This window comes from Durio zibethinus, chromosome 2, assembly GCF_047325235.1.
Source record: "Durio zibethinus cultivar Kanyao isolate XHJ-2024 chromosome 2, ASM4732523v1, whole genome shotgun sequence".
Taxonomy (NCBI): Eukaryota; Viridiplantae; Streptophyta; class Magnoliopsida; order Malvales; family Malvaceae; genus Durio; species Durio zibethinus.
In genome coordinates this window covers 3903008-3923673 of record NC_143163.1, presented here as the reverse complement: position 1 = coordinate 3923673, position 20666 = coordinate 3903008, and the positions used below count along the sequence as shown (strand labels likewise).

The 20666-nt window shown below is 35.2% G+C and overlaps 3 protein-coding genes and 1 pseudogene across 9 annotated transcripts; 1 reads left to right on the top strand and 3 right to left on the bottom strand.

Moving 5' to 3' along the window:
* Positions 1–928: 928 nt before the first annotated feature.
* Positions 929–7082, bottom strand: LOC111308914 (SWIB complex BAF60b domain-containing protein). The gene is made up of 9 exons (XM_089746605.1): positions 6629–7082; positions 6177–6294; positions 5891–6065; positions 4804–4975; positions 4385–4499; positions 4077–4251; positions 2247–2300; positions 1925–2100; positions 929–1203 (listed from the first exon to the last, which is right to left on the bottom strand). The coding sequence occupies exons 1-9, from the start codon at positions 6910–6912 to the stop codon at positions 1084–1086; spliced, it is 1389 nt and encodes a 462-aa protein (XP_089602731.1). The 5' UTR covers positions 6913–7082; the 3' UTR covers positions 929–1083.
* Positions 7083–7438: 356 nt separating this feature from the next.
* Positions 7439–10334, bottom strand: LOC111308915 (pentatricopeptide repeat-containing protein At2g15820, chloroplastic pseudogene; annotated as a pseudogene).
* A 2128-nt stretch (positions 10335–12462) lies between these two features.
* LOC111308912 (serine/threonine-protein kinase SRK2E) lies at positions 12463–16856 on the top strand. 3 transcript variants are annotated; one of them, XM_022907596.2, is made up of 10 exons: positions 12463–12981; positions 13053–13242; positions 13752–13826; positions 13907–14008; positions 14098–14151; positions 14238–14330; positions 14567–14659; positions 15689–15793; positions 15872–15970; positions 16211–16856. In XM_022907596.2, the coding sequence occupies exons 2-10, from the start codon at positions 13066–13068 to the stop codon at positions 16502–16504; spliced, it is 1092 nt and encodes a 363-aa protein (XP_022763331.2). In that variant the 5' UTR covers positions 12463–12981; positions 13053–13065; the 3' UTR covers positions 16505–16856. The 3 variants fall into 3 exon arrangements, with proteins under 3 accessions (XP_022763331.2, XP_022763332.2, XP_089602711.1); XM_022907597.2 differs by having other exon boundaries at positions 12659–12981; positions 13032–13242; XM_089746585.1 differs by having other exon boundaries at positions 12705–12981; positions 13053–13234.
* Positions 16857–17101: 245 nt separating this feature from the next.
* On the bottom strand, positions 17102–20124 carry EMB1273 (embryo defective 1273). Of its 5 annotated transcripts, none has more exons than XM_089746599.1 (4): positions 19739–20124; positions 18297–18725; positions 17706–17955; positions 17102–17395 (listed from the first exon to the last, which is right to left on the bottom strand). In XM_089746599.1, the coding sequence occupies exons 1-3, from the start codon at positions 19847–19849 to the stop codon at positions 17728–17730; spliced, it is 768 nt and encodes a 255-aa protein (XP_089602725.1). In that variant the 5' UTR covers positions 19850–20124; the 3' UTR covers positions 17102–17395; positions 17706–17727. The 5 variants fall into 5 exon arrangements, with proteins under 5 accessions (XP_089602725.1, XP_022763337.1, XP_022763334.1 ...); XM_022907602.2 differs by having other exon boundaries at positions 17712–17955; XM_022907599.2 differs by having other exon boundaries at positions 17712–17955; positions 18297–18728; positions 19739–19982.
* Positions 20125–20666: the final 542 nt, after the last annotated feature.

Here is a 20666-nt window from a genome sequence, read left to right as displayed (position 1 = left end):
TCCACGTGATATTCTGAGCCAAGATGGAAATTCTTATGGCAAGCATGACGATCAAGGTAGTGTGTCCATAGTCCGTACACAATTTCTAACATAAACAAATTTGGCGTGAACTTCTCTAGCTATACAGAAAAACTGTGAAAAAGATGCGTGTGAAGACATCTCTCACACCAAAGCTTCATAAATGTTTTAGGGACGATTGTCTTACAGGGTAGTACTAGTAGGATAATCATAATTCATGGTTCCCATTTCCCAACATTAAAAACCAATCACCAAAGAAAATGCATATGCTAGAATTTTCAGAGCCAGGCCAGTACAACTGAAACACTGGCTTGGAGGCAACTAGTATATGTTTCAAGTTTTCCGTTATCCATCGTTGCATGTTCAGTAATGATTGATCACACATTCTTGATGACATACCTTAAGGGTCGAGATAAGCGTAAACTTTAAGAAAGAATATTGCTGAACACATTTTGATGATATTAGCTACACGCTAGTTCCGACAATTGCTTAAAGCACACCAGTTGGACGGCACAAAATAAACCATGCATATCCCAGAAAACAAATTTCGTTGTAAAAGGATCAAACAGGCTATGAAATTTCTTTTGACCTTGTTGGTCCCTGAAAGACCAGAATGAATAACAAACCAGCTTTCTAGCTAGATGCCCCACATCTCATCTTTCCACTTTCTATTTGTCCAAGTCAATTTCCAAGAGGTGCCCTTCTTATGCATATCATGTAAAGAAGGTAAACCCCACCCTAACACCTTTTCTCCTCCTAACCCTACTACTGTCCCAAGTCCCATCCAACCCAAGGGGGATAAAAAAGGTAAACAAAAAGCTAACTTTTGATAACTCAAACCAAGCAAAATGGTGTGGGGAAAAAACAAATGGGCAAGGATAAACAAAGGAATAGGCTATCAAGAGGGTAATAAGGAAAGTTTTTATCAACATCCTCAAAGATGCTGCTTCCATTTCTAGAAGATGTTAAACAGTAACAATTAACAGTGAGATCACTAATTTCATCTCCAAGCAAAATTGCCCACTTCTTATGGGTTTATGTTATATACAGAAATACAACTCACCGTTAAATCTTGATGAAATGAGTGGTCAGAAGCTTTGGGATGGTAAAGCCATTGAAGGAGTCCACCTCGAAAAGTTCTTTAAGCTTATCATCACATAAAATTCTCCTCTTATCAGATGGATCCTTTTGAGACACACAGAAAACCATGAATAAGATTAAGAATTCACATTAATGATTTGACAATAATGTAGATAAAATTTCAAAAAGGAAAATATAACCATGTAGATAATGTGAAGCACCACAATTACAGGATTTATCCTATAACAATTGATTAAATGCAGCAGTTGTATGCACTTAGTTAACCACAGATAAAAGACTGAAAGAGACAATCTTGACAAGTGATACTTGTACGACAAATTGGACATGATTCGAAGCAACCATATCAAGATGAGATGGAGCAACATTCAGTAAAGTACACTGGCCAGTAACATTCTGTAAGCTTGATGGTTATCAACTTGGCCATGGATCAATTTCAGATTTTGAGGGGAAAAAGAAAAAAAACACAGGGCTGATAAGCTAATGGTTTTTCAAAATCATCATTAGAAAAGAAATCACAACGCCATTACAGTGAAGAGGATATATATGTATGGTACTGAGAGCCAAGATCTGCCCAACTTATGAAACGGGGGTAAGTAGCCTGGAATTAATTCATAAATCAGGGAGTTCAGCAAGCCATATTCAGCAGAATAACATGTCTGAACCAAAGCTTTCCAATTGCCAAACATATACAACTTTTGGAAGAGGTTCAGTTACTCATAGCATCAAATGGAGATTTTATCATCCAAGCTTGTTACCAAAAATCAGAACCACAAAGTACCAATGATAGAAAACAACATAGGCAAACCTGCAGATCATTCTGTTTTATGTACTCCCACATTCTCTTCACAACATCAGCACGAGATAGTGCATTTTCACCAGTACCAAAAAATTTCACTAGAGCATCTGAAAGTGGAAGGGGAGCAAGAAAACCGGATCCTGCTTTCTTCTGCTTCTTTTCTTTCTGTTTTGGCTCATTTGCACCTGAACAGTTCAAAAAATGTTAGATAAATATCCTCACACCCATCATCAGTAAACCAAGGTATGTTATCAATTGCCTTAGACATGGGCAGCCAAAATCATGCACGACCCAGCAACCTCATAGCTAAAAGACTTGAAAATTTACTCACCCCTCTCTCTTGCTTGCTTAGATTTCCTTTCCATTTTTGTTGAGTCAGCATGAGCTGCGACATCAAGGAAAAAAAATTTTATTCAAGCAATGAAGACATACTTTGTAGACAAATAATAATTCAACAGAAGCAACATCCAAGTATAGAGTAATTCAAATAGTAATGCACAAGAACAAATCCACACAACAAACATTAAAGCTATCAAAGTTCAATATAGAAAAAGAATTTGGGTAACGGTTTTGGATAGCATGATTCAAATATCAAAAGCAAACCCTTTTGATGAAGATCCTATCAAATTACAAATGCTTGCTATGAAAGAATTTAAATATTTCAACGAAAAAAAACCCAAAAGAAAATATAAGCCCTTAAAGATACATACTCACCCTTCAAGCATAAGGTATCTATGTTAAACCTGAAATAACAAGGATCAGGATACAAGAAAGTAAACAGGATATTGAACTTGCACTCAGCAGACATTTGAAACAGTACAAATTTCTACTTTACAAAACGGTCCCTAACATAATTTTTCTAGGTTTTGTTCCTGCCTTCTCAATTATAACCTACTGGTCCTTTAGTTTACTTACAAAATTTTACATGGGCTGCGGATCTTCTGACAGAAATAACCAAAAAAAAGCTTGGAAAGAGAAATATGTTCCAGCTGATTAAAATTATGGCACATACAAAGAGATTGGATTCAGATATAGGAAAAGATATTAAAGTGTAGAATGTGGAGATTCACTAAAAGCAGTCACATAAACAAAAATGAACGGCTTAAACCAGGCTGAATGGACAATGTGTCTTAGAGATTCTCATATTAGTAGCTTGATGAACTTCAAAGGCAGTTGAGGCCAGAAACTAAATGCATAGTTTATACTAGACAAAAACCTCTAAAACCTAAAGCACCATTTTAATACACATCATTAAGGGAGAGGTAGTAAGCGTCTGAAACACCATGATGCAACACTAACAATCCCACATAAACTACCAAGAATTTAATTAAAAAAACTTGATATATAACTGAAATTTCAATTGCTGAAAGCTTAAATCCTAAGTTTCAGTATGTCAATCATCCGAAAAAGCTAGCTCCCCCAATAGTATGACAATAACCTATTTATATGAGCTGCAGAAAACCCTATATCATGCCCGTAAATATAAAGCCACTATAAGATAAGCCCAAACGGTTAATATCCCTACTTTATGAATTTCTCTCTAAAATAAGTATTCTACAGAATCTATACAACACTCCATCACAAACCTATTTCTAGGTAAGACTAACATGCATACGGTCAATGACAGAAGAAAAGAACATAGAATGAAACATGTTCATTGTACACTTCAAACATGATAAAGTTAAAATTTAGTTTCATTGCATTGAAGGAATTAGCTGAAGAAATCAACACTTCAATAACACTTACAATTAGATCTAATTAACAAATTACTTTAAATCTTTTATCCAATTTTATCCCAACCTCATATGCGACATAATTGAGAAAACAAGTTTCCAAGTATCGGTTGCTATAATATGAATAGAAGAGTCAATGGATCCCTTTTGAAAGAAAACTCCAACTTTGGATTTATACAAAATAATTTTAAGGGGCGAAACTTAGCAACTTTGCAAATATACAAAATAATTTGAAACGGCCACCTTGCTAAAGCGCATCAATAAAATAAAAGTTATTCAGGCAAGAAGAGCCATGCTAGGCTTTGCCAACAAGATGACATGTGAGGTGAAAGCAAAGATTGAATAATATTTATATCTAAATCTCACGAGCTATAATATTTATATCTAAATCTCATGAGCTATAAGGGAAATCATGTTTAAGATGATACCATCTTCCTCATTTAATGGCCATATGTGTTTGGACAGAGCCTTGTTCATCTGAAACATGTTGATACTATTTACGCGAAAAAGAGCATGCAATGATTCGTCGCATAATATATTTCGTCTGTTATTTGGATCTTGCAAATTCTTCTCCCGGATATAGGTCCACAATCTCTTGACAACCTAGAAGCAAAGGAAAAACAAGGAAGAAAATAACATTTAATGAGAATTAATGTAAAATTTTAAGTTTAAAAAGTTTATTTAGTTAATGGATTAACAAGTTGAAATGGAATTTTCTAAAACATTCTTTCAATACCTCTGTTCTGGCCAGCTCAGGTTCTCCAATAAATGCCTGAAGTTGTGGAGAAAGACTACACAACTTAGTAAACCCACCTCCTCTTCTCTTGACGTCTTTATCTACTTTAGATGGCCTACAATAATTTTGTTAAGAAACTTACATTAGCAACCAGTAACTTACAGAAAATCGCTCCAGTAGATTCTCAACAACAACATATTTCAGCATTCATCTATTTTAATTTATCTAACGGAACAAGGATAATACCAATGAAGGACAACCTCAAACCACAAGATCCAAGGAACATGCATATATAGTAGGTTGACATTGAGCATGCTAATAAATTTGACAATGAAAATGCATAACTTGATGAAATTTTTCCAGGGTACAAGCAAACATCAACAAAAATGATAGTCAGAAAATGGAAAAAAAAAAAACACCTTTTTTGCTTGCTTCCATGTGCATTACCCTCTTGTTCTTTGTCTTCTTCTTCTTCCTCCTCCTCCATCTGCTCATCCCTTTCCTCTTCTTTCTCTTCTTCCTCTGCATTTTCAGCATCTACTGATACAGAATCATCACTGTCTTCGCATTTCGTCTCATGCTTTACATTTTCTGAATTAACATTGATGGCACAGAGTTAATACTTAAACAACCACAAAACTCATTGCAAGTTCACGATAATGCCTTCAGAGGAAAGACATAAGAAAATTATAATATACCATTAGTGAAACAAAACTGAAGTTCAATGTGGAAGCCTGTTTGAGGAAGTTGAAGTTGAAATTGCAGAAAAATGTAAACTTCCTAAGGTAATCCAAGACCGGAAGAAATAGATTAGTTTGCACATTGGAAATATTACATATCACATCCATTAGAAAGAAAAATTACCTAAGAAAGCAAAGAAAACAACACACATACAAACTGCTGGCAGGACATAATCCCCACTATTGAAATTTTCTTCATCTTTCAGCAACAGATTTTTTTTGTTTTTGGGTATATTACATGATTCACGTGCAATTAATTTTTATATATGTTTCTATTTTATCATATCCTAAAACAACTATTGGAGATAGGTTAATGGCTTAGGTGCGCCTCAAAAGTGCATAGAAAGTATTATTTCACCATTATAACCATCTTCTACTAAAACTAGCAAATTATATGTGTTAATCTAAATTTAAAAAGACAGTGCTTTACAAATCCAACTGAAGCTTATCATTCAAATCAGCTACCACAAAGGAACCGTGATAAAGAATGATAGATTCCCTCACATTATTTTTTAGTAGTAAATGCAGAGAAAACCTTTTGGCAAGTTTAGAACTTGAGATCCATGTGTGCATGTGTCCAAGTGTCTTTGCATAGTAAAATTGGTCGATTGCAATGATCAATGTAGACATAGAGGGTCTGATCCCTTTAATGCAAATGGAAAATGAAATTACCCTCTTAGAGTTAAATATGTAAGTCACATAGGCAAAATTTAGAGAAAATGAACACTCATAGCGGATAAATATGAAGTGTGTCTAAAGAAAATACCATCTTCAGCACTTAGCGGCCAGATATGCTTGGTCAGGGCTTTATTCATTTGAAACATATTAATAGAATTTACGCGAAAAATGGCATGGAGTGATTCATCACATATAATATTCCGCTTGTTCTTTGGGTCTTGCAAATTGTTCTCCCTGATATACAACCAAAGTTTCTTCACAACCTAGACGCATAGTAAAGAAGAAAGCAAAAGTCAACTCTAGGATTTCAAAATTCCAACAATACCGTCGTGAAAAAGTACTACAATTAAGGGGAAAAAAACTAATACCCTTACCTCAGTTCTAGGCAATTCAGACTCTCCCACAACTTTTTGAAGCTGAGGAGAAAGGCTACACACTTTCTGAAAGCCACCACCTCTTTTCTTGACTTGTTTATCAGCTTTACTTGCTCTCCTACACAAAAGAAAAACAGGCAACAACCATCCACAATATTAATACCAGCAACTTGCCGCCCAAAACAACTATATATGGTTGCATTTCAGATGACAAATCATTCTTATATAACTCAATTTATCATTGCAAAGCAATTATAACCAAAAAGAAAACCCAAATTAACAATCTTTTTGTTAATTTATTTTTAAAAAAACAATTACTAAAATAAAAAAATGAAAATTTGAGAAATTGTTCACTTGAGAAATGAAAAGGAAAGACAGTTAACGCGCTTCATTTCTAATATAAACATATTAATTCAATAATACAAATAAAAAGAAAAAAGAAAAAACCCTGCCTTGTTTTTTGGCTTCCCTCTCCCTTGCTTTCTTCTTCTTCTTCTTCCTGTAGGTGGGAATTTTCAGATTCTGGTTCTTGTTCTTCTCTTTCATTTTCTTGATTTAGGGTTTCGAGGAAAATGTCGATTTGGTCCCTCACAAAACCTTTTCTGTCAGATAAGTCGACTCTGAAATCTTCCTCAAGTTGTCTCCTTACGCTACCAGCAGTAGCGGTGTCCAGGTCGGAATCCCGTAGGATTTCTCGGAGCCGGGCCACGAGGTCCGAATCCGATACCATTTTCATAAAATAAAAAAAGGAAAAAAATCTGGTTTTCAGGGTTCGTGATATTTGCCAGTATATTGAGAGAGAGAGGTTTTTTGAAAAGAGCGGAGGAGAAAGGGGACTGTCTTTTTCGAAAAATGGCGTCTCATGCAACTAAGCCAGGCGAAAAAAATTGTACAATGAAATTTGTCAAATTGTAAAAATCATCCTTCCGCTTATATGAAACGATAGGTTTATTTCAATTTAGTCCCTACACTTTCATAAATGCTAAATTTGGTCCAACTTTGATCAAGGAGAAACGGGCAAAGGGAGCCGAGTAAGGGGCATCTTGGGAATTTCACGTGCTTAGATAAACGGTTTGGGAAAGAAACAAGACAATTTGTTGGGTTTAGGGCAAGAATCCAAGTGTCTGGAGTTTAGACTTGGATCACTCTCAACCATTGGTTTGGGCCCAAACCTACAATTTTATTAAAGCTTAGGCCCTAAACCCGAAATTAAAAAATTGTAATGAAGTCTCGACTTTACTTACGTAATCCTAATATTTTAATTGAATAAATTTAATTTCTTATTAATAATTCTTTCTCAATTATAATTACACCCTCAGTCATTGTTAAACAGCGAATCATTCTGATGAATGTGCTGATCCATATTCCAATCAAAAGAATGAAATAATTTATTTGTATAATCCTATGAATCATCGTCCTCGCTGTAATCAGATGCACTATCGACGTTGATGTCTTCAGATTCGACTGCATAGTCATCTGTGGTAGGGCTACCTGCCTTTCAGAAAATCTTTCAAGTCATCTAATATATAAGGTTCTACCAGTTTCCAAAACCACAGAGAGTTGCTTCCTAGAAATCCAATCCAAAACACTATTCCCTTCCTCTTCACGCAGCAATTCAGAGATTTTGATTTCAATGTTTTTAAAACATTCTCAACACCTTCAGTTCTTCCTTTCAGCTTCAGAAGAATATCCCCAGATGATGTTCTGTAGCCCCCATACGCATATCAATATGCAAGTACAAGTTGAGACAGCCACCGATGAATTAACTTCGGGATCACTGGTTGACCCTTTGGCCAAAACTGGTATGCACAGAAACCAAAATATGAGTGGGAGATGGTATTGAATTTGTATGGGATCTAATCATTACAGTCAGCTGGCTTACAGGAAGGATGTAACCATTCATGGTATTGATCATGAATGTCCCTTCAAAATAGAATGTGTAACAAAATTCTGATTGAACTCAAATCGTGCCATGTGATTCTTCCTCTCTTCGAGTCTATCTGTAAACCACCTAACAGCAACCCCACTAAAATTTCTCGTTTTTCTTTGCTTAATTTTAGGTTCACAGGTTTCTTGACCTCTTTCCTACTCAAGCTAGAAACCTCTTTCCTACTCAAGCTAAGGACATAGTCAAGCTTCTCCATCAAGGTAGATTTCATAATTTCTCCAATCTTTGCATAAACTTCCATTTTATATACAATAGCTTGAGAAGGGGTATCGCCATCAGAATCAAGTCGTTTGAGCCAAGTTCTTTCGGCTTCCTCAAGATTCCCTTCCTTTGAACAAGCTCTCAAGATAGATACAAGCACTTCTCCTCCCTCGTCTATACCCGCTTCTCGCATCATTTTCCTTAGTGATTTTATCCTTTCTTTATCTACTGTATCCTGATAGCTATGCAACCAAATTAGACCACCATAGATATCCTTTTGTATCTCAAAGCCATTTGTTTCTAAATTGTGAAAGATAAACTCAGCCTGTTTCAGATAATATTTTGAAAAGCCTCCTGGTTTGCTTAAAAGAGCTCTGAAAAGTGAGTTATGCAAGCAAAGACGTGGTTGGTAACCACCTAACTGAATCATCCAATTGTAAATGCTACAAGCTTCATCCAGGCAACCCTGAACAGGTGCACTAAGATATGCAATGATCAAAATATGAAATGTAGATTCGCTAGGCACACATCCCTGGTTGATTATGTCATCAACTATCTCCCGACATTTTGTAAACTTCCTCTCCTTGCCCATGTATTCTGCTAGCTTGGTAGCAAGAGCAAAATCAAATCGATACCAATGTTGCTGCATCATCCACTTAATAGACCTGCAACATTGAAAAAGATTTTCATTCACAAGACTGTTTTACCTTAAAATGCGAGTCAAACCCACAATATACGATCTTACAATAGGAGAAGATAATTTACTTCAACTTTTAAATGAAAGTAGACAAACAAAACTAAACCCCATTTCAGCAGGAATCCAGGACACAGGAATTCAGCAATAAAAAATACAACTTAGCAGAATCAGGAAGGAATCCAAATTTCATAGTTTTGGCATGCAGTAAAACCGCTTAACTTTAGAAATTACTAAGTTCTAACAAAACATTGGTATCTTCACTTTAGCAAAATTAAGAAACTTTAAAACATTTCCACCATTGCTTTAGCTAAACTGTCTTTTATCTTTGTTCTTCCTTTTCTAAGATCATTCAATTACAACACAACTTGCTCAATTAACTAAAGTATCAAAATGTGAAAGATTATCATAAACTAAAAATTCAATATATCACCTTTTGACCGCATCTCACTCTAAACTATGATATGAATTCATTTGTAAAACCAAGTAATTGTCTCTCTCAATTTTTTTAGCAATCATAGTATAAAAGCTATAACTTCAAACATCAAACTAACAAAAGAAAACATCATCAAAATTCAAAAAGAAATATTACCCTGAAACCGCTCTCATTTTGGCGAATTCTCATACAATGAACTGCCAAGTAAGTAGTATCCTCTTGACTTATCCACTTCCTCTGCGCGTTCAAAATCCTAACTAAAGTACCCGCCTTGTGAGCAGGCAATTCCTTGCAAAGCCAAACAAGCTTCGACCTTCTCCATTGTTCAGGCAACTCTTCCAACTCCTTCACTTCCATCTTCGGCGCAACCAAATTCTTCATATGGTTCCCCGCAAAAACCCCATCACCATCTTCGAAAGCAAAAGATTCGTTTTCATTGTTAGAGAAATCCCAGTTCTCTTCCCCCTCCTTTTCATCGATGAGACTAACGGGAGAGGCCGAGGAAGAGGAAGAAAGCGAAGAAATGGTGGCAGCAAAATGAAGGGGGCAGTCGTGGGGTGGGGTGCTGGATAAGGTGGCGGAAAAAGCGGACTTGGGTGCGAGAAAGAGGACGGAAAAGGCGGAGAAAAGAGAGAGAAGAGAAAGGGTAAGCGCGAATAGGGTTTTGGCGGGGTTAGGGTTTAAGGAAGGGAAATTGGTGGTGATGGTCGTAAGAGCTAGGGATAGCTCTTAAGCTGGGTTTACTACTAGCATTTCTGCACATGCCAAACTCTTTTGTCTGAGATTTGTTTTTTAATCGTTGACCACTGACCAGGGCAAAAATTTGGGGCTCAAGCACCACCACTTACTTATTATATAATTGGTTGGGCCATAACCCATTTTTTTAATGGCCCTTGTTAGAATATCTCCAGGAAATTTTAGAATATGTGTTATGCCTCACTGTCCATGCTCAATATGGACTCAAACTTATCATATGACCAGTTCATGTATGCCGAAGCTGGGGTTCATTTATAAATTCTTTATGGGTTTGCAGATTATTATTTATTGAGAATCTTGCTGGTTTGCTCGAGTTCTCGATTGGCAGCTGTCAAAAACTGAATCAACAACGTTCAGACAGGCAAAGTATTTTCGAATCTAGAGATCTTTCTATTTCTGTTTATGATTAACGCGTTTTGTCACAATCATATGTTGTTGTCATCCTGATAACTGATCTGTTAGCATTAAGATCAGCTCAAGGCTGATTTTCATCTGTCACAACTAGCCAACATGTTGGTGACACATGTTCAAACTCTCCAGATGATCATAAGGGGAAAGTTTTCTCTGGATAATATGGATAGCTCTTTCTCTGAGGGGTTTAATTAACGGAATCACAAAGGTTTCATTTCCGCCAAAGCATCAATGCCTGCCTGGGTTTCCCTTTCTGTTAGGGAAACGCTTTCCAGAAACACCAATAATTGAGGGTATCGTCCTTGTTGTCGATGTACTTGTAAATGCAGTACTAAAGCATGAAAAAGACAGTTCTCTAAAATGGTCACAAGGAAAACTATCTCATCTGCCTTTTCCTTTTTAATTGTTTTTGTGACTACACCATCTTTTAATCGGTTGTCCTTTTCTTTTTATTTATTTATAGAAAACTTAACGTTTTAACAAGACATAGTTAAGGTCATGTTCTCAAGTCCCTTGAACTTGAAGTGGACTTTCTAGCAAATTGCCCATTTCACATAGCCGATGCTCAAAACCAGGGTCGCCCATAGTTTGCCAGGCCTCAGTATGGAATTCCTCATGGTTCAATGATCACCTTTGGAACTCAAATTTTATCCAACTTGGTCACTTCAAGCTTTACGATGTATACATCTTCACATGAATAAATTGGTTTTGTAATCATTCTTTCATGTTTATTGCAATCTGCATATATATAGTCAACATTCAGCTACCTCTGGTCGTTTAAACATGAGAATAATCTGTCACTACTATACTATTTAAGCTCAACTAGGAGCAAGCTTCGTCACGACATTGCCTGGCTGAAAACCAAAGTTATTTGCATCTAAAATCTTTGGCTAGCTAGCTGGACTAGACTAGGGCAGAAGAAAGCTAGTAATTACTTCAAATCATTTTGTTATTGGTTTGCAATCGATATATTCCCAAGCCTGACCTTGAGACAAGGTACCCAAATTTTCTCCAAGACTACGAAGGGAGCAACAAGGCAACTTCAACTATATAATAATATATATCTCTTTCAAATTTTATAATTTTTTTATTAGATACCCTAATATGATTTATTTGACAATTTAATTGATTTATATAATTTTTTGTGTAAAAAAATCTTATATGACTAATACTTAGTTAGATACCCTAATTTTCTAGTGTGAAAGCTAAGAGTTGGTTCACTTGATAAATTAGTTGTGTCATTATTAATGACTTGGAATTTAAAATTTATCAATAATATATTTTTTTTGGTAAAAAAAATTTGAAAGTAAATAAATTGTTTAATTTTTTAAATTAAAATATGATGTATTGTATCTGATAATTTAAAATAAATAATTGTAAGTTATGTATTTAAAATAATTTTAATAAATAATTATCAATAAAATTTAAATTTAAAAATTTTTTATTAAAAAAATAAATATTAATTTATTGAACTAATTACTTATCCATGATATAATATATAAATCGAGGTTATACAACGAAAAAGATAATTTCCAACAGTAACATGATAAAGCAAAAGGTGAAGGCTGTGTAGTTTGTAGTGTGTGATGTTCCGCACCAAATCAAGGCTTCAAGCCGTTCACGTAACTCCAAACGAAAAGAGCTGCCCTCGTGAGTTGCGAAACCTTATCCAGATAAAACCTCCAAATCAGTCATTTTGTAACCAACCAAAAAGGGCAAAATTCAGACCGGACAGACACAGAGAAAAGATCACTTGTCCTTTGGTAAAAGTAGTCGGGACATTGCTGTCATTTCAACACACTTTTTCACTGATTCATGGACCAATCGTTGTGCACCTCTCATCCTCTGGGCTCTGAGAATTTCCGAAACTCAAAAAAAAAAAAAAAAAACCTCTTATTCTTCCCTCTTTCTTCCTCTGCTGAATAAAACAGAAACAGAGAAAGAACATAAAATGATAAAAAAAAAAAAAAAAGGAACCCAAAGTTATCAAAAGTTAGTAAAAACTTTTTATTTTGTATTTCTATAAAGAAAAATAGATTGAAATTGTAGCTTTTTTAAACAGAGGAAAGGAAAGTAAAATTTGCGATAAGAAAGACAAAGAAAAAAAAGGCCATAAATTTCACGAGCTCTCCTCTGTGTATCTTTCTAAAATCTGTCCCGATAAAATCTTCAAAAAAGAAAATAAAGGAAAGAATAAGTTCAAGTGGGTAAAGATTTCACGAGCAAAAACCCATTTCTTCACCAACCAAAACAGAATAAAAAAAGGAAAAAACCCGTCAAACGGTTATTTTATTGCCACGTCATTCCACGACCATCACCGCCTAACTCGATCTCAAACTGGGTTGTCTCTGAAACTACGGTATGATAATGTTTCATTTTTTTTCCTCTGTGGGGTTTCTCGTTTTAAAGGTTTGAGCTTTGTTCGAATAGAGAAAAGAGAGAAATGGATCGATCAGCAATAACAGTGGGACCAGGGATGGACATGCCAATCATGCATGACAACGATCGTTATGAACTGGTTAGAGATATCGGTTCAGGGAACTTCGGGGTGGCTAGGTTGATGAGAGATAAGCAGACTGAAGAGCTTGTTGCTGTTAAGTATATCGAGAGAGGTGAGAAGGTTAGTGTCTTTTATTTTTACTTTGAACACCAAAATTTTCTAAACATTTTAGTGCTTCTTTTTATTATGGGTTTCTCATGTTTGGGAATTCATGGTATATTTTTTGGTGGTTGAGAATGAATGGATTTTTAATTTGGTGAAGCATTAGGTGATTTGTTGCATGTAGCTTTTGGAATTTGAATTTTTTAGTTCATTGCTAGTTTTGGTGATCAAACTTCTTTGAATTTCTTGTTTGTGTTTATTTTGTGCGAATCATGCTTTGCTGTATTATTGATAGAGAAGTAAATGTTTTGCTATGGGTCATTTAGTTTCTCTTTGTTTAAGTTTAATTTTGCATCTGAACATGCATTCTGTTGATTCTACTTTAGAAATCTTACACTAATGGTTTTGAGTTTAGATATTAATTTGAGACGGCATATATGCACTTGCAAAATGCGTCTATGAAGAATTTGTCAGTTTGATTTTTTGTTCCTTTTTCGTTTTTCCTCTTTTTGTGTTGTGTGCAACAGATAGACGAAAATGTTCAAAGGGAAATTATCAACCACAGGTTACTAAGGCATCCGAATATTGTCAGATTCAAAGAGGTCTGTTCCATCACTAAAGCTTATTATCTTTTGTCACCATTGAGAAAGATTTTTAACTTGTGATCTATGATGCAATACAGGTCACATTGACACCAACCCATCTGGCTATTGTGATGGAATATGCATCCGGAGGAGAGCTATTTGAACGTATATGTAATGCAGGCCGGTTCAGTGAGGATGAGGTTCTTGTCCAATAGATACCACTACCCCCCTTTGTTTTTCCTGTTAGTGCTCTGGAATTTTCTTTTATGTATCTTGGTATATTTTGCAGGCACGCTTTTTCTTTCAACAGCTTATATCAGGAGTCAGTTACTGTCACGCAATGGTGAGTAACTTTAGTTTTGTGCCTTTACTTTTCTGAAAGAGAATTCAAGTTGACTCAGATAACTTTTGATGAATTCTTCTCTGAAGCAAGTGTGCCATCGTGACCTGAAGTTGGAGAACACATTACTGGATGGGAGTCCGGCTCCTCGTTTGAAGATTTGTGACTTTGGGTATTCCAAGGTACAAAATCTGCTTTTTACCATTTGCTTGTGCCATTGTAGAGTTTGAATTTTTACTGTGTTTAATAACCAAATATTATTGATCAGTGCATCAAAAGGTGTTGGCAACGCATGCTACTTCCTTTTAATGAGGGGTCCCCCCTTTCTTTCCATTTTTACTTTTCCCATCCCCTTTCTTCGTTTCATTTTCTTTGATTTTCCATATACATTTATGTTGACATAGAATACTTTTCCCAGTCCTCAGTATTGCATTCACAACCCAAATCAACAGTAGGAACTCCAGCTTATATAGCTCCTGAAGTTTTACTGAAGAAAGAATATGATGGAAAGGTATTGCTTCTTATTTTCCTGATTTAAACTTTCATATCCTTGTGGGGTGCAAGATCTGTCCAACCAAGAATGTTGTGTTCTCAACTAATAAGCTTCTGTTTTATTGTTTAAAAGAACTATTATATCCTTTCAGTGTGTAAACCTTCTTTTCCCATATTAAACCATTGATAGCAGCATTAAACAGCCTTCTTTTCTCAGTTGTTAATTGCCTTATTCTCCTGTCTTACTTAATTACTCTGGTACTATATTGTTTTGCTGACTTTGTGTTTAAAACTTCTCTGCCTGTTAATTCAGATTGATAACTAACTAACATCATGCCTTAATACAAAGTGGTTGAAGATGAACAATGCAAATCTCAGGGATTAGGCAATGTAAACTGCCAGGCACCACTTAAGAAAAGTTTGGCCTATGCCTTTCTCTGCTCTTATTTTAGTGCAGGTGTCATATATCTAATGCTTCTATGAAACATTCTTGTTCCATTGGGAGGATGCATGTTGTGTACGTGACCAGTTGCTACAGGTTAAGAATATCTACTAGGGAAAAGACAATCTGTATGCATCCTACCTGTTCTGGATGATTAAGAATACTGTCATTAGTTTAGTTCAGTTGACTCTAAAGGAAGATGTAAATATACAATATAGAAGGAAAAGTGAAGAATACTTTTGAAGTTGAATCATCAATAGTTGCTGCAATTGGATGGGATGAATGGATGGAGTAGGATATGAGAGGCAGATTAGAGCTGTAATCTGGCAGGAATGGTATTTTCTACTTACTTGCTTAGTCATCAGTTCTAGCAATTGAATCTTATAACAAATTGTTTTAAAAAATTCGAATGATGGGTAAATTATTCGATTTTTGCTATGCTCAAGGTTTTATGGTTGACTTCCTTACCTAACTTTAATAAAGTATTATGGTATTGCAGTGGTATAAGATCAAGTATGTTACATTCACCCTAAGCACATGCAGACACACTCTTTCTTAGTAAGTAATATACATGCTAAAATTTTCTTTTCCAATTAAATATGTCAGGTTGCGGATGTCTGGTCTTGTGGAGTAACCTTATACGTTATGTTGGTTGGAGCGTATCCTTTTGAAGACCCTGAGGATCCTAAGAACTTCCACAAAACAATACATGTAAATTCATTCTCGTTAATTACTGAAAGTGGCAACTTCTTTATAATCTTGACTAACATAATTGATCGGTTCTTGCAGCGAATTTTAAATGTCCAGTACTCGATACCTGACTATGTCTATATATCTCCTGAGTGTCGTCATCTGATCTCAAGGATTTTTGTGGCTGACCCAGCAAAGGTTAGTTCTCTCTTTATTGACGCCTGAGTTAATATTCATGCCTCTGTGATAGTTCATGGTCGGTGCTACTATGCCTCACAAGTCACAAACACCAACTATTGATGGTTTATGTTTTATTTCTCAAGGAATTATGTTACCTGAAATATCATAGAGGTTAATTCATGTAAGGTACAACTTTATTTTCCCATGGTACTAAATTCATAAATTCTAAGTCTAGAACTTTAATTTTTATTGCAACAGAGGATATCCATTCCTGAAATTAGGAATCATGAGTGGTTTTTAAAGAACCTACCAACAGATCTCATGGATGAGAACACAATGAACAACCAGTTTGAAGAACCTGATCAACCTATGCAAAGTGAAGATGAAATCATGCAGATCATCACCGAAGCCACTATTCCTGCAGCTAATACCAATAGTCTGAATCATTATTTGACTGGTAGCCTGGATATTGATGATGATATGGAAGAGGACCTGGACAGTGATCCTGAACTTGACATCGATAGTAGTGGTGAGGTAATATATGCAATGTGATTGTAACATCACCAGTGTGCTGAGAAGGCAGGTCATCCAATTCTCTTCCAAGCTTGTCTTTGGAATTTGGGTGACAGCGAGGAGGCTATGATATTTTGTTGGAAGTGGGAGAAGGTATAGGTGGGGATTTCTCTGTCAGTGAGAATCCAACATTTTATTGCTATTGCCTTCCAAAGTGAAGTGTTTCTGTTCTCTGTATCACTTAAATGTCCTGCCACTTTGAAGTGGCATTATGTACCGTTCTGTAGTCTTGTAACGCATGTAATTAAGTGTTGACTTTGTCTTTTACTGTACTGTCGTCTTCTTTGTTTACATTTGTAGAAAGTTTCTTATCGACTTACAGTTCATGAAATGAATCTTTAAATGCTAACATAAATGACTTCTGCTAACAAATGCCTTCAGGCATTGTTTACGGTGCAATTTAGGATGAAGATAAGTGCTTCTTAGGCACTCATTAGCCAAACAAAAACTAGTTATAACTTACCCTGATCTGGTGCGTTTTATGCACGAGTTTCCTTTCTCCTTTAAAAGATGACGACGACGACAACAATAACAACAACAAAAAAGGAACATATATATTTTCCATGCGCAGCTTAATTTGTCACAAATACTGAATGCGTAATTTATGTATTTAACAATTCTCAGAACTGCCATTGCATACAAGGTTTTAACCAAAGTTAGGATCAAATCCTCATGATATTCTGTTCAGACAAGAAGACCATAGGGTCTCTACCAAAAACCCAAGGTTGAATGAAGGAAAACACAAATAAGGTTTCAAGCCGAACATCCCAAGTACCAACCTGTTAGATCTCCCCGCCAAATCCTTCTCCAATTCTGATAAATTCTCCTAAATAGCCCGCTCTGGCCAGTTTCTCAGTCACAAAATATAACCTGCTATAAGATGAGAGACATTAGCTATGCCATGAAGAAGTGCATATATGACCTTGGTAATTAGAATTTATTACTCATAGTAATAGAAAATTGGAAAGAAAGGTTGGTACAAGTTCAAATAACTAACTTGACAATCAGACTTCAGAAAATGGATTAATTAAAGGCATACTGACATTTATCATGTTTTCAGAGGGACAAATTCAATTATCATACAACTGCGGATCATGTGATAATGATTAACAGCAAAAGACAACTGCACAAACTACCATTCACTTTCTAAGTGATAGACATTATGTACAAATCCAAACACCTTTACCCGTTGATATTGCAGCTTATTCAATTTCAGAATCACTGCCATTTACCAAACTATTTGGCAACTCAGCTCCAGATGTTTTGGGTCTTCTATACCACAAAAACATAAACCATAGAGTCCTCCATAGTGCCCCATTTGCAAAGTGTGGAATGAAAATACGCCCCCAATATGGGTAATATGGGCCTGGCAATTTGATCAATGTGAAGAATATTGCAATTGCAATCAGGTGCCAGGGAACTACCGCATCCTGTAAATCAAGCCAAAAGATGAAAATATGTTATGTACTAAGATTTTATACCAAGGAATATTTACAAAGCTGATAATATCTATATTTGAATAAGTTCTATTAAGGATGACAGCAATAAACTTGTCCAGGCATTTCTCTTTGTGCTAGATTCCATGTGGAGCAACCTCTGCTGTAACTCAAAATTTATCAGAAACACCAAGCATCAAATGATGTAGATAAGGCATCCTCACAGTGGATGTAAGTAAATTTCGTACAATGTTAATAAGGCATCCTTATAGTCTGCTCAACTAGTGTCTTTAGGTTTCCAACATCCTTTATTCATGAGTGACAAAAATACATACCTTGAGAAGAGGAGAAAGCTCCAAGGCAGTTTCTTTCAAAACCCCTGCTAGTACAAAGCCAATAAGAAGGGGAACAGGTATAATAGTCAACTTCCTTTCGTGTGCACAGTAGGACATCTCACTAAGGGAGGAAACTGCCAGTAAAGGTAAACTTAGATATTTGACCACTGCCAGTATAAGATCAAGTATGAGTTGAACAAAGTTGTCCAAAGCTCTGTTCCAAGGGAATCTCTTCACTGGCTGAGGAGTGCTGTCCCACAATCTTCTAGCTTTTTCTATTATATGGTCCAAATTTATTTTTTCAGGATCATCAGACTGGCCTGTGGCCATATTTATAGCAGAACAGATACTTGGCTTAGAATTCTGAACGACTTGGTTTTGTTTCATGGTCAAACGAAATTTATGTGCTTCAAGATACTGAGTTGAATTCTGCTACAACAAAGTAAGCACACATAAAAAATGATAAATACTAATGTCTTCAAGGTAAAGAGAAAATAGGCAAAAAAAAAAAAAAAAAAGTTGAACTTTAAGAATAAACATCACTATCTTATTCCCTTGTGATAAAAATAAATAAATAAAGATCAAATCCAGCCAAATGGAGTACATTGGCCCAAGATAATCTTGTCCAGGAAAGAGAGGATACATGAATTAAAGCGCACATTCAAATGGCCAATTATATTTTTAAAAGAAGAATAGTACCCGCTTCTTACTACAGAGATTGTACAACCAAAACTTTATAAGCAAATTCACCAAACAAATCAAGTAAAGAGAAATTCATCTCAGGGCCAAAAAGAACAGGTCATACCTCAAAGCACAATAAAAAATATAGCACTACCACAAAGAACTCTTTAAAGTGATTGGCAAAACAATTAAAGAACTGAAATACTTCTGCTAGATGAACAGAAGAATACATGTGCAAGTGCAACATACATATCACTTTTCATGCTCCTTTTGACTAACTAAGAATCCCATGACTACCTATCAAATTACAAACTGTTATCAAATCCCAGCACCTTCATTCTTTACAATGAATACAGTCAGATGAGACGCAACTCACCTAACCAAAGCTTAATACGAGAGGAATAACATGAAATAACTCGTTAAACGACCCCGTGCACATTTGTAAAGATTAAGACTAGTCGAAAGACAAAGTAACAAGGGAATAAAGCAGGCTAGATGAGTGAATGAACGTGAAGCAGCTGTAGAATATTGAATACAGGAAGACGCGTCATCTCAAAAGTAAACGATGATGCATCGAACAAGATTATACAATCCAAGACCCATTTCTAAAATCTAATTTTCAAATATCCAGAGAAAGATAAAGGACAAAAACCCACAAAAAATCAACCCAATTAAAAGCAAAATGTAAAATCCAAGATTCGGAACAAAATTAATTGCTAACGAACACGTACAGAACAAAAGGAGAAAGAGATACGCTTTACCTTGAGCTGATGAAGAAAAGGGGAATGGATTTTAAGATAATTTTTAGGGCAGCCATGGAAATGGATAGAAGCAGATAACAGGTGAGAGGAACATGGAGTGGTTGTTGCCATTTTAGATAACCTCAAAGACCCTTATTAGAGATTTATGTGTAAAAATGTCTTGAAAGTGGGTTTTTTATGAAGTGAACCAAGACGCCATAGACGAAATTATAGTGGGAGACTGGGAGGGATAAGATTAATCTCGGGGCTCTTTGCTTTTCTTAGAGCTTTTAGAGGAGAAAGAATCGGTTCGATTGACAGAGGGTTTAAGAAGAGGAGGCAGGATATGCTACTGCCGCGGCTCTTTTACGCATTCTTGAATCTTGCTTTGGATGGGATAATAATTTAGGGTAAAATACATGGATGGTCATATAATTATATGGATCTTTTAAAAATTATTACTAAATTATTAAATTTTTTAATTTAATCACTAATGTTTGAGTTTTTTTTTTTTTTTGTGTCATTAAGCCGTTAATTTTCAACAGAATTTTAACTGCACACATTACATATAATGTCAATTATCGTGTGACATGTTAATATCATCAAAAATATCACACATTAAAACTAATTTATTGTTAACAGTAAAAATTAAAATAAAATATGAAAAAATAATTTCTGATAATAAAATTTTTATTTCTTTTTCTTTATTTCATTATCCGTACCTCTCTAATCATTTTTTTTTTTTTATTTCTAACAGATAAACTAAAGATTGAGACAAATAAAATCGATCATTGCCATCATCTTCATTATTTGAATCACCCACTTTTCTCATTTTTCATTATTAATAAAATAAACAATTGAAAAAACCTATGAGAAAACAAAACAAAACTCAAATAGTCATATAACCAAAATTTTTAATAATTTCAAGTTTATTCATAATTTTTAAAAC